Source organism: Oncorhynchus kisutch, linkage group LG28, assembly GCF_002021735.2.
Source record: "Oncorhynchus kisutch isolate 150728-3 linkage group LG28, Okis_V2, whole genome shotgun sequence".
Lineage (NCBI taxonomy): Eukaryota > Metazoa > Chordata > Actinopteri > Salmoniformes > Salmonidae > Oncorhynchus > Oncorhynchus kisutch.
Genome location: NC_034201.2, coordinates 25,242,144 through 25,256,742, shown reverse-complemented (window position 1 = coordinate 25,256,742; position 14,599 = coordinate 25,242,144). Strand labels below are relative to the sequence as shown.

Here is a 14,599-nt window from a genome sequence, read left to right as displayed (position 1 = left end):
GGGGCAGACAGAGAAGGGCAGCACTGCCCTGAGCAATGACAATGACCTGGCCGGCAGCTTACTCACAGCGGAGGGGCTTACTGTAAATCACCAAACAGACTAATGGGCCCTGAGGATGAGCTGACTCAGGTGGGCCCAGACCTAAAACACCAAGCCGTCGTCTAAGACTGTGTGTGGGTGCAATAGTACATTCAGTACATATTATCTGATGAGTAGTTTTTGTTATCCATTTTACATTCAATATTGTTTGAACGGATGAATATCTGTTTCAACTACAGTAAGTAAATTAAGCTACTCGTCTGTCCTCCCACCTGCAGTCTGTTTGTTCTTCTCGCTCTTTCGTTCTCTTTATATTTCACATTGCTCTCTCCTGCGCTCTCTTTTGTTTGAGGAGAAGAGAGCCATGGCGACGGAGGAACCTCACAAAAGGGTCACATGACGTGGAGCCGAGGCGGGCGGGTGGACACAATGGCCGCACCACTTCGCACAGCTGGAGTGTCACGCATTCCTGGTGTTTACAAGATTTAGGTGGAAAACAAATCCACCCCCCTGAGGAACTCTGCGGTGCAAAATGGGCTCCTTTTCTGTCTGAAAAGAGGGTTTATGTCATCAGCATCGATGCATTTTAGGATCATGAGAAAATGGCAACCTGTGAAAACGATGGTGGTGGTGCTAGGAGGGTAGAATAACTGACAAGGCAGAGGAGAATAGGCTAAGTAGTGGTCACTCTTCAATGGGAACAGTTGACGGAGCTAAGGGTAGGAGGGACAAGAGTCAAGAGTAATTTAAAATAATATTTAAAAAAATCTAACATCTGTTCTACAATCTTCAATTCTGGGCCTCCAATTCAGTTGCCATTTTGAGAATCACAGTGTTGTCATCAAAGACCAGAATCAAAAGAGCCACTTTCTTGTGCCGAAATATATTGACGTAACGATAATTGAAGCCTCTGTTGGAAGTTGTTCCTTCATTGCCAAGGCATTGCCAGCATACCTAAGCCTTGGCAGCTTAAATCAGATCCACAGCAGAGCTTTATTTAAATAAAGAACCGCTCACCCCTTAAAACTCTTCACATGCGTCGCTAGTTTTTACCAACTCAAGAAATGACTTAGCAGCAGGGCCGAGCAGCAGGGCCGATCAAAACTGTCCAGAACAGCCTTGACCAACCATGCGACAAGGAATATTCCTTAAAAGGTGGTCGTAGTGGAGTAATAGAGTTCAGTTTGAGGGGGTGGCTGTGGGCTGGTGGTTTCGGACTACTGACTACTAAGGTCATCCTTTGATTCCCAGAGAGTTTCAGATTGTACTGACAAAGCTGGTTTGACTTGGAGCTTACAAGAGGGAGGAGCATTGAGTAGCCTATGTAATGACATGTAATGAATGTTTTAAAAAACTATGCTAGCATGGGCTAATGTAAGGATGGGCTAACTGGATCGCATGGGAAGTGGAATCCAATGAGAAGGAACAAATGAGGAGCTCAGCCATTCGAGAGGAAGAGACACTGTCCAAAAGGTAAATAAAAACACACAAAACGCCAGTGGAAGCAGCTGAAAGAAGGGTGGGGGGCGGAGGGCCAGTGAACAATAAGAGGACATTGTCTCCTCCGCTTGACTGGGCACCATTTCCCTGACCCCACCCCTGACCCCGCCCCCGACAAAGGGGATGGGTGATGTGTCCCCGTCGGATGACAATAGAGGCATTGATGACGAGGGTCTACACACACACACACGTCTGTTCGGCCATGATGCTGCATGTCCGTTACACCAACACAGACACACACATCCTGTCTGTCGTGCCTCTACTAATGTGGTGTGTGTGCAAGTAGGGACAGGCAGAAGCAGAGCAGACACTCACCTCTGGTGTGTTTTTCTTGAACTCACGGCTCTGGTCGATGAGCTTTTTCCTGGACTGCTCGCTCTCATCTTGTCTGTTGGCCAGGGCTGTGGCTGTGGCATTCAGTTCTCTCTGTGAGACCAAGAGGGGAGGAGGAGAAAACACTAAATGATTACACAGGGCTCTGTGGGGGGTGACCGTCATTTACATCAGCAGACAAACAAGAAAACCCCTCTTCTTTTAACTCTCTTTTCCCCCCTGTAGTCTGGCACCACTAGCCCTTCACTGGGAGAGGGGGAGCGTGAGAGAGAAGAGAAAGAGAGAGACAGAATCAGCCTCATCTTCTCTCCTCTCCCTCCAGACAGAGACAGACAGACAGACCTAGATATGACACTAGCATAGGCACCATGACTACTTACATGCTGGCATCACACACACCCCACTGTACAGTACACACACTGTACAGTGTACGCACACATAAAATGTACACATACACTCCCTTCTTCCCCCCTTTCTTTCAGCACATCTTCCATCTTTAACTACAGACAGAAGTGTAAAAAAGAAGTACAACTACTTGGATCCAAGCAGCATTTCCACTAAAAAATGTATTCAAGAGAGAAAGGAAAATAGCTTTTCTCATAGGCAGAAATTCACCAGCAGCCTTTATGGTCTCTAGGCATGTAAATGTCATAGGGCAGATTCCAGATCATCAATATTGGGAGAGAGGTACCCAGAGGAGATATAAACACTGACTCTAGATCAGCATGGACAAGTCAGGCTAGGAGGAGACTATAGTGTAGGCTAATAGTACTATTCAGAGGCCTCTGCAGCCAGGATAATAGCCTAAGCTTTAGAATATCCACACAGAGGATGAAGCCCCCTACACAATGTTATGTCTGACTCTGAACATGTCATAATGTAATCCACAAGTATCTATAGTTATTCTGATGATATAGTTCCCCATTGGACTGGGACGTGTGAAGTGACTTACTGACAAGCAGTGTCAAGATAGGCCTTCGCCGACGCTGTGTATGTGTTTGTGTGTGTCGTCTCTGTTCTGAGAGAGAGAGCAAGAGAGAAAAGAGAAAAAGGGAGAGGCAGAGAGAGAGGGGGGGGCAGAGATAGGCAGAGAGAGAGAGGGGGGGGCAGAGAGAGAGAGAGAGAGAGAGGCAGAGAGAGAGAGAGGCAGAGAGAGAGAGAGGCAGAGAGAGAGAGAGAGAGGCAGAGAGAGAGAGAGGCAGAGAGAGAGAGAGAGGCAGAGAGGCAGAGAGAGAGAGAGAGAGGCAGAGAGAGAGAGAGGCAGAGCGAGAGAGAGGCAGTTGAGGCTGACATCTGGGAGCCAGATGCAGGGAACAAATCACCTTAATTAGGCTGGAACTGAGCAAGCCAGATTGCAGCCTCCACTTTAATCCACCACAACTATCCACCAACCACCACTACCACTACCAACCACCACCACTACCAACCACCACCACCACTACCAACCACCACCACCCACCACCACCACTACTACCACCCACCACCACTACTACCAACCACCACCACTACTACCAACCACCACCACCACCACTACTACCACTACTACTAACCACCACCACTACTACCACTACTACTAACCACTACCACTACTACCAACCACCACCACTACTACCATCCACCACCACCCAACCACCACCACCCAACCACCAACACTACCCACCACTACCAACCACCCCACCACTACCAACCACCACCACTACTACCAACCACCACCACTACTACCAACCACCACCACCACCACTAACCACCACCACTACTACTACCCACCACCACTACTACCACTACTACTAACCACCACCACTACTACCACTACTACTAACCACCACCACTACTACCACTACTACCAACCACCACCACTACCCACCACCACAACCAACCACCACCACTACTACCCACCACTACTACCCACCACTACTACCCACCACCACCACTACTACCAACCACCACCACTACTACCCACCACCACCACTAACCACCACCCCACTACTACCCACCACCACTACTACCAACCACCACCACTACTACCAACCACCACCACTACTACCAACCACCACCACTACTACCAACCACCACCACTACTACCAACCACCACCACTACTACCAACCACCACTACTACCAACCACCACTACTACCAACCACCACCACCACTACTACCAACCACCACCACTACCACTAATCACCACCACTACTACCACTACTACTAACCACCACCACTACTACCACTACTACTAACCACCACCACTACTACCAACCACCACCACTACTACCCACCACCACTACTACCCACCACCACTACTACCCACCACCACTACTACCCACCACCACTACTACCCACCACCACCACTACTACCCACCACCACCACTACAACCAACCACCACCACTACTACCCGCCACCACCACTACCAACCACCACCACTACTACTACCCACCACCACCACACCACCACTACTACTACCAACACTACCCACCACCACTACTACCAACCACCACCACTACTACCAACCACCACCACTACCACTACTACTAATCACCACCACTACTACCACTACTACTAACCACCACCACTACTACCACTACTACTAACCACCACCACTACTACCAACCACCACCACTACTACCCACCACCACTACTACCCACCACCACCACTACTACCCACCACCACCACTACTACCCACCACCACCACTACAACCAACCACCACCACTACTACCCACCACCACCACTACTACCAACCACCACCACTACTACTACCCACCACCACCACCACTAACCACCACCACCACCACTAACCACCACCCACCACCACTACTACCAACCACCACCCCACTACTACCAACCACCAACACTACCCACCACCACTACTACCCACCACCACTACTACCCACCACCACTACTACCCACCACCACTACTACCCACCACCACTACTACCAACACTACCCACCACCACTACTACCAACCACCACCCCACTACTACCAACCACCACTACTACCCACCACCACTACTACCCACCACCACTACTACCCACCACCACTACTACCCACCACCACTACTACCCACCACCACTACTACCCACCACCACTACTACCCACCACCACTACTACCCACCACCACTACTACCCACCACCACCACTACTACTACCAACCACCACCACTACCACCAACCACCACCACTACCACCAACCACCACCACTACCACCAACCACCACCACTACCACCAACCACCACCACTACTATTTGGGTACAATAAAAAATGTTGGTGTCTTTTTAAGGCCATGTGTGTGCATCATATTTCAAGACGTCAACCTTCACCCACAATCCCCGTGGTGCCACCTCTGCCGCGGTGGGCATGCTAATTGCAGCTCTGTGGAGTGGGCGCTAGGGGGAACTGTTCCCAGGTCATAGTAGAGGGGTTGGTGGGCCTGGCACTGCCACTCTACCCTGCTGGCAACACTGACCAAGAGTCAGGGAGAGGCCCGCTGCACATTACCTCCACCCCGCTGTCTCTGGCCCGGGGGGCCCATATGACAGAAAGGCTGCAGAAACCAGGGTTTGCCACAGGGACACTGAGCAGAGTGGAAGACAAGCTAATAGAAAGGTTATAGAGTTAGCTAGCCCTGGGAGCTAACACATTAGCACTGGCTAGCTGTACTGTAGCTCTCAGCAACTGTATTCCCTCACTCACTCTCCTGCTGTATCTAGACTAGAGAGGAATGGATAAGTGAGCGAGGGAAGAAGGAGGGAGGTTTGGAGAAGTGGAAAGGAGGAACGCCACATTCCCCCAAAAGCTACACTCTTGAGACTGATTAGCAGATGCTGCTGTTAAGCCCATTATGCAAACGATTTGGCTAATCAACTCAAATTGATTAGCACTAGGCTTCCTAACCCATGTCCTAATGCGCCGGCGCTGAGCCCGTCCGCGGGAAAGGGGGAATGGGGTGGGGTTGGGCCCAGGGAGCTGGGGTAATTATGTTTTATCAACAGGACGAGTCAGCCCAACCCCAGCCCCCTGTCTTCATCCACCCACGTAGCTCACCAGTGGTGATTAGAACATGAAAATACTGGTGGAGGAAACTCAATTAAAAAAGCTAATATGAAACCACTAAACACACAAACGCTATAATTCTGATCAGTTGACTTCCCATAGTCAAATTCAGCATGAGTCTACAATAATGCTACATTGTTTGAGTATTGGGATGCAGGCAAAACACCATTCTGAGTGCGTCTGCCTGCCTGTTACCAAGATTGTGCAGTTAAGATTAAAGCAAGTCCCTCTCTTCATCTATTGCCTAGTTACTGTTATACCCATGGAACTGGACCACATCAAACATTAAAGCTACGATATGTCACTTGTTGGGCCACCTGACCAAATCCTTTGCTAGGAGTCAACATGATTCTATAGAACTTTTCAGCTAGCTAGAAGACGTGGTAAACGATGAAGTAAACACATATCAGTCCAATCAAAGTTACCGGGAAAAAAACGTTGACTTATCTGTGTCCAATGACCTTGAGCCTTGTTGGACAGGCACTGTCAATGTAACTCTATGGCAGCACGCAGGGGGAAGAAGCTGCCTGGCCCTCAGTGGTCACTCCCAGAAAAGTCAATGTGTCCAGGCTACATGAGGCCTTGGTGTATAGAAACTGGCATTTTAGTTCAGAATCTGTGTAAGAATAGCCTAGGCTATATGATTAATTTACTGTATGGCACAGCTGTAGGAGCTATGGCATAGGCTAGTGAGAATGATAGGGTAACACACAGACCACTGCTTATACTACTTCAAAATGAACCGTCACAAATGCTGACTATTCCATCATAGGGGGGCGTGACAAACTTCACCAACACTAGGAGGACAGATGTGGCCAAACCCCTCTCACACGTCCTACCCCCACCCCCTCAGTGTGTCCCACCCTACCCGATCTCCAGGCTCCATAGCGTCGGCCCTCTCAGCCTTTCTGCCTACATCGGGCCCTGCCGCCTCTCACAGCAGCCATGCTTAAATAAAGGACCAAATTGTGCTCTATAATGGCTTTATAATTTTTGTAATGGAAGAATTTTGCTGGCTCAGGCAGTGGTGCTTGTCTTAGTTAATTTGTTCAGTAGTAAACGCTGATGGAACAGATTACCACGCTCCCTCGAGAGCTTGACTGTGCCAGATGCTATCAGCTGCATGAGCTGAAGGGAATATCTCTCTCCCTGTGTCCCCCTCTCTCTCCCTCTCTGTGTCTCCCCCTTGGTGTCCCTCACTCTCTCTGTGTGCGTCTCTCTCGTGTGTGTGCGTCTCTCTCTCTTTCTGTGTGTGTGTGTGTGTGTGTATATGTGTGTGTGTGTGTGTGTGTCTCTGTGTGTGTGTGTGTGTGTGTGTGTGTCTCGCTCTGTTCCTCTGTGTCTCCCTGTTCCTCTGTGTGCCTCCCTGTTCCTCTGTGTGTCTCCCTGTTCTCGTGTGTCTCCGTCTCTCTCGCTCTGTTCCTCTGTCCGTCTCTCGCTCTGTTCCTCTGTCCGTCTCTCGCTCTGTTCCTCTGTCCGTCTCTCGCTCTGTTCCTCTGTCCGTCTCTCGCTCTGTTCCTCTGTCCGTCTCTCGCTCTGTTCCTCTGTCCGTCTCTCGCTCTGTTCCTCTGTCCGTCTCTCGCTCTGTTCCTCTGTCCGTCTCTCGCTCTGTTCCTCTGTCCGTCTCTCGCTCTGTTCCTCTGTCCGTCTCTCGCTCTGTTCCTCTGTCCGTCTCTCGCTCTGTTCCTCTGTCCGTCTCTCGCTCTGTTCCTCTGTCCGTCTCTCGCTCTGTTCCTCTGTCCGTCTCTCGCTCTGTTCCTCTGTCCGTCTCTCGCTCTGTTCCTCTGTCCGTCTCTCGCTCTGTTCCTCTGTCCGTCTCTCGCTCTGTTCCTCTGTCCGTCTCTCGCTCTGTTCCTCTGTCCGTCTCTCGCTCTGTTCCTCTGTCCGTCTCTCGCTCTGTTCCTCTGTCCGTCTCTCGCTCTGTTCCTCTGTCCGTCTCTCGCTCTGTTCCTCTGTCCGTCTCTCGCTCTGTTCCTCTGTCCGTCTCTCGCTCTGTTCCTCTGTCCGTCTCTCGCTCTGTTCCTCTGTCCGTCTCTCGCTCTGTTCCTCTGTCCGTCTCTCGCTCTGTTCCTCTGTCCGTCTCTCGCTCTGTTCCTCTGTCCGTCTCTCGCTCTGTTCCTCTGTCCGTCTCTCGCTCTGTTCCTCTGTCCGTCTCTCGCTCTGTTCCTCTGTCCGTCTCCCGCTCTGTTCCTCTGTCCGTCTCCCGCTCTGTTCCTCTGTCCGTCTCCCGCTCTGTTCCTCTGTCCGTCTCCCGCTCTGTTCCTCTGTCCGTCTCCCGCTCTGTTCCTCTGTCCGTCTCCCGCTCTGTTCCTCTGTCCGTCTCCCGCTCTGTTCCTCTGTCCGTCTCCCGCTCTGTTCCTCTGTCCGTCTCCCGCTCTGTTCCTCTGTCCGTCTCCCGCTCTGTTCCTCTGTCCGTCTCCCGCTCTGTTCCTCTGTCCGTCTCCCGCTCTGTTCCTCTGTCCGTCTCCCGCTCTGTTCCTCTGTCCGTCTCCCGCTCTGTTCCTCTGTCCGTCTCTCGCTCTGTTCCTCTGTCCGTCTCCCGCTCTGTTCCTCTGTCCGTCTCTCGCTCTGTTCCTCTGTCCGTCTCTCGCTCTGTTCCTCTGTCCGTCTCTCGCTCTGTTCCTCTGTCCGTCTCCCGCTCTGTTCCTCTGTCCGTCTCCCGCTCTGTTCCTCTGTCCGTCTCCCGCTCTGTTCCTCTGTCCGTCTCCCGCTCTGTTCCTCTGTCCGTCTCTCGCTCTGTTCCTCTGTCCGTCTCTCGCTCTGTTCCTCTGTCCGTCTCTCGCTCTGTTCCTCTGTCCGTCTCTCGCTCTGTTCCTCTGTCCGTCTCTCGCTCTGTTCCTCTGTCCGTCTCTCGCTCTGTTCCTCTGTCCGTCTCCCTGTTCCTCTGTCCGTCTCCCTGTTCCTCTGTCCGTCTCCCTGTTCCTCTGTCCGTCTCCCTGTTCCTCTGTCCGTCTCCCTGTTCCTCTGTCCCTCTGTCCGTCTCCTTGTCCCTCCCTCTCTGCGTCCCTGTCCCTCCCTCTCTGCGTCCCTGTCCCTCCCTCTCTGCGTCCCTGTCCCTCCCTCTCTGCGTCCCTGTCCCTCCCTCTCTGCGTCCCTGTCCCTCCCTCTCTGCGTCCCTGTCCCTCCCTCTCTGCGTCCCTGTCTCACTCCCTGCCTACTCCAACCAAGCTCCCCTCAAAACAGACCAGATCACAAATTCAATCTCAAGATCATTAAGGGTAGTTGAGGGAGGGGGGTTGGTTAGGGGCAATGGAACAATTTACTCTGATTGAAAACAATAAAAGGCAGAGGGCATTTTCTGAAGATGGTATTGTTGTGGAGAACTGCTGACCAACTTCAGATTCATGCAAAAAGCTTTTCAAGATGCAGCTTTGAATCTTTCCAAATAGATTATCATGATAGGCTGACAGTCATAAAAGTTAATTGGGTAACAGCAGACAAAACAAAGTTGATCTACGCATCAGCTGACCCCATTTCTTGAGTATAAGCAGGTGCAGGTTTTCAAAAAGTTAACTTCATCAACAGCCGGCGATGGGTTTAAAAACGGCATCAATTTATCCACCCTTAAATAGGTGCAGTGCAGAAAAAGGCATTATCTAGCCCTTCTGTATGTGGAACAAAACGAAGGTGGAACAGATATTGCCGCTACACTGCTGGAGCCGATTTCTTCCCAGAGTCTCTCTGTGTCTATCTACTATGACATCTGTATAATGAAGGTTGGAACACGCCACACTGCCACGAATGAAACAACTCTTCTGTTCAGGTGCACTTACTGAGTGACAACATCACCAATGACTACCCTTCTGCAATCTGACCTCACCTCTGTGCCTCACGCACTACAGTCTGGGAATGTACAGTACAACTGTAAAGGCCAGAAAAACAGCACGAAGCAAAACCAAGGTTAATGAGGTGCAACTCATTTCCAGAATTACACTTATGAAAGTGGTCGTCCTGATAATCTCCATTTTATTTGTATATATGTGGACAGGCCTTCTATTCTTTTCTCCACCCATGTTCACAGATATGAGCCACAGATTGCAGCGCTGTATGATTGTGTGTGTACTGTATAGTATTGAGGGTTTCCGTTAATACGTCAGCATACAAGGCCTTCACAGTACATTGACAGCTTTACTAGAAAGACAGCCCATGCTAACTGGACTAGAGCATTGGGCTATTATCAAAACATATGGAGAGGGAGGGAGGGAGGGAGGGAGGGAGAGAGAGTGAGGGAGAGAGGGAGAGAGGGAGAGAGTGAGAGAGTGAGAGAGTGAGTGAGAGAGTGAGTGAGTGAGTGAGTGAGTGAGTGAGTGAGGGAGTGAGGGAGGGAGGGAGGGAGGGAGGGAGGGAGGGAGGGAGGGAGGGAGGGAGGGAGGGAGGGAGGGAGTCTAGCTCTCGGTACCACTTCAAAGGAGCTTTAGGCAAATAGCAAATACAAGTGTCTGCTCTGTCCTGGCTGCTCCAACAGCTGCTGTTAACATTATGAGGAGGGCTAATCTATTTGCATTGTAGTGAGGCGGCACACTAAAACCTTTATCAAAGCCTCATGTTTTGTTTTCGCGAACACTACCAGTTAACACAGACCAGGCTTTGTGGCCACGCTAGGCTATTCATACTCGTTGACAGTCTCAAAAGCTAGGCGGTCGTTTACACAAGATCTCAGAACAGGTCTTGGAACAAGGAGGTCCGATTAGAACCCATCAACAATACGGATTTGGCAATGCTGGTGAAAATGTCACCTTGACGTGTGTATGTATGTGTATGTATGTGTCTTGGAGATAACTTAACCTTCAGTCCTAATCCGTTGACTTGAAGCGAGGGGTAATGCATACTAAAGCTCTCCTAATGGTCTGGTCAGAGTGAAGTGTGCCTTAAGCCGAATAAACTGGAGCCATAAATTGGAGTGTCAGTTTAACCTACATGGAGAAGGGGAATCACATTAACATTGGTTTCTAATAAACGTCCCAGTATTCAAACTGCGCCCTGGTAACAGATTTGTGACGGATGTTTTAATAGGCTGTGAATCATATATCTGCGGGAGGAGACTGACAGTGTGATGTGGTGGTCGGGACGTAGTATGGAACATACATCTGAAGTCGGAAGTCATTAAAACATGACACAAGTAATTATTCCAACAATTGTTTACAGACAGATTATTCCACTGTATCACAATTCCAGTGGGTCAGAAGTTTAGAAACACTAAGTTGACTGTGCCTTTAAACAGCTTGGAAAATTCCAGAAAATGATGTCATGGCTTTAGAAGCTTCTAATAGGCTAATTGACATCATTTGAGACAATTGGAGGTGTACATGTGGATGTATTTCAAGGCCTACCTCCAAACTCAGTACCTCTTTGCTTGACATCATGGGAAAATTAAAAGAAATCAGCCAAGACCTCAGAAAAAAGACCTCCACAAGTCTGGTTCAACCTTGCAAGTAATTTCCAAAAGCCTGAAGATACCACGTTCATCTGTACAAACAATAGTACGCAAGTATAAACACCATGGGACCACACAGCCGTCATACCGCTCGGGAAGGAGAGTGCAAAAAAGTGCAAAAGTGCAAATCAATCCCAGAACAACAGGAAAGGACCTTGTGAAGATGCTGGAGGAAACCGGTACAAAAGTATCTATATCCACAGTAAAACGAGTCCTATATCGACATAATCTGAAAGGCCGCTCAGCAAGGAAGAAGCCACTGCTCCTAAACCGCCAGTAAGATCATACTTTTTGGGTGAAATGTCCTCTGGTCTGATGAAACAGAAATAGAACTGTTTGGCCACACTCACCATCGTTATGTTTGGAGGAAAAAGAGGGAGGCTTGCAAGCTGATGAACACCATCCCAACCATGAAGCATGGGGTGGCAGCATCATGTTGTGGGGGTGCTTTGCTGCAGGAGGGACTGGTGCACTTCACAAAATGGATGGCATCATGAGGCAGGAAAATTATGTGGATATATTGAGGCAACAAGCATACTTCCAAAGTTGTGGCAAAATGGCTTAAGGACAACAAAGTCAAGGTATTGGAGTGGCCATCACAAAGCCCTGACCTCAAGCCGATGTGAGGGCAGAACTGAAAAAGCGTGTGCGAACAAGGAGCCCTAAAACCTGACTCGGTTACACCAGCTCTGTCAGGAGGAATGGGCCAAAATTCACCCAACTTATTGTGGGAAGCTTGTGGAAGTCTACCCGAAATGTTTGACCCAAGTTAAACAATTTAAAGGCAATGCTACCAAATACTAATTGAGTGTATGTAAACTTCTGACCCACTGGGAATGTGATGAAAAAAATAAAAGCTGAAATAAATAATTCTCTAATATTATTCTGACATTTCACATTCTTAAAATAAAGTGGTGATCCTAACGGATCTAAGACAGGGAATTTTTACTAGGATTAAATGTCAGGAATTGTGAAAAACTGAGTTTAAATGTATTTGGCTAAGGTGTATGTAAACTTCCGACTTCAACTGTATATCAGCGGGAGGAGACTGATAGTGTGCTGTGGTGGTCGGGACGTAGTATGGAACAAATGTCCCCACAAGGAAGGAACACACTGTCCTCATAACTCACAGTCCTTCTAGAGACCGTCCTTAACAGCATCTTTAAAGTTATTTTTATTTACTCCATAATAAACTCATATGTATGTATTCTTATCTAGGGGTTTTATCTTTTTTATTAGCACAGTGACCTAGGAGCGTGTGTTTTAATTGAATTCCCCCACCATGAGGACCTCACCTACCCGAGCGTGCCCACAATGGAATCATTGTGCCTGTACAGTTCTCACCTTCACTATGACCTTCCTCCTGCCTGATTGACTGCCAGATCAACCAATCAAAACCAGCCAATTCACTGGGAGGGGGCCTCTGGAGGGCATGGTGCTCATGTAAGAGAAGGGGAGGAGAATATATTATCTGAGAGTAGTAGCAGCCATGCCTCATAACCAAGAGGACTGTTCTTTGAAAAACTGCAGTGGTCATTGAAATGTCATTGGCCTCTTTGGTAACAACAACTCCCACACAGTTTCTCAGAATGGGTGCTGGTTCTCACAGAGAGTGGACTACCTCTGAGAAGAAAAAAAACGTAACTACTCCATCCAATTAAGCGAAATGCTGGCTATTATCATACATTTGTATACTAATTCCCAGCATGTAGCTTTATGGTAAGAACAATAAGGTGGTTGTTGACCAATGAAAAACACTCCTTCACTCTGGATAGAGGTACAGTGGTTTATGGTACTACATTCTAACTAATCGCTGCAGCTGTACATAGTCTGTAAATAGCCCACCCAATCTACTTACCTCATCCCCATACTGTTTTTTAAAATGTACTTTTCTGCTCTTTTGCACATCTACTTGCACATCATCATCTGCTCATTTATCACTCCAGTGTTAATCTGCTAAATTGTAATTATTCGCTCCTATGGCCTATTTATTGCCTACATCCTCATGCCTTTTAATGGACACAGCCGACACCGCTGTGATTTAGGCTAGCAGAAACAGAAAAATGGGTCGTCCCCATTCAACGTGACCAATTTGCAAACATTGTTTGATCTCACAATCTAACTGCTCTATAAATCAGGCCTATGGTTAGATGTTCTCTCCATTTCAAACGGATAGCCAATCAAAGACCACATGCTTAGGGGCTCGTAAGTAAGCATTTCACTGTAAGGTCTACAACTACACCTGTTGTATTCGGCACATGTGACTAATACAATTTGATTTGATTTGATTTAATGCTTGACAGCAAACCAACACCCCCCCACCACTGTTGCTATGTAAGCGTGAAAACTTTGATTAGTCTGAGGGGGCGGGGTTGCCTTCTGCTGGTGCTACTGATGTTGTAACATCTGCCTTGCGAGAGGCTTGTTTACATGCAAGCATTATGTATTCACTGTAATCAGTCTATAATCACAAGCATTATGGAGAGCTCTTCAGTTGAAGGATTTGGTGATTATGAGAACGAACCGGGAGAGGTAGAAGGGGGGGGGGGTTTAGGACAGAACCTTTATTAGTGTGAATTAAACACAGTGCTGCTGTGCAGATTGTGGCGCTCTGCTCTGCCAGGGTCTATGGGCGGATCAATCCTGGAGGGTTCTCAGTGATATGAAACGCGCTCCAGCCCCGTAATGATTGGGGACTGATTCTCTCGCTCTGACAATTCTCCCAATCTCTCTTCACCCTCTGATTTATTATGCAACAAGAGGGCTGTGATTCGCTTCAAAAGGCCCCCATTCAGCTTCATAAGGAGGCCCAGAGAGAGAGCTGAGCTCCACAGAAAAGTGGTGGATATGGCACAGTCATCTAGGTTCAAGATCTGCCAGCTGATGTTTAGGCTGCTTCTAACATGCTAATCACACCGCCCGCGTTGCAAAATAAATGTGCAAATACATGTTATTCAATCATTTCATCTAAACTGCTCGCGCGCATCAACGATCGCCTGCGTAGACAGGCGTTATTTTTTTCTCTCCAAGTTGGTTCTATTTTTGACACTTGATGCGCTGCAAGTACCACCTCTCCCATCTCCTCATTGGATTATAGGAGCATATACCCACATGGGTGATTGAAAGATGAAGTTCCACACTCCAGTCCAGTTGGTGGTGGTAATGTACCTTAAAGTTGGTAGCCAACTGACATATAAAGTCCTCAGAAGAAGAGAACTGGAGGAGAGATTGCTCGAAACTAACTAGG

At 48.7% G+C, this 14,599-nt stretch overlaps 1 protein-coding gene across 3 annotated transcripts in view; it reads right to left on the bottom strand.

Moving 5' to 3' along the window:
- LOC109872440 (homeobox protein cut-like 1) overlaps positions 1–14,599 on the bottom strand; it is a 214,550-nt gene that overhangs the window by 159,693 nt on the left and 40,258 nt on the right. For all 3 annotated transcript variants that reach the window (XM_031807406.1, XM_031807408.1, XM_031807407.1), the window contains exon 2: positions 1,855–1,965. In XM_031807406.1, coding sequence (XP_031663266.1) covers positions 1,855–1,965 — 111 coding nt within the window. The remainder of the gene's footprint in view (positions 1–1,854; positions 1,966–14,599) is intronic.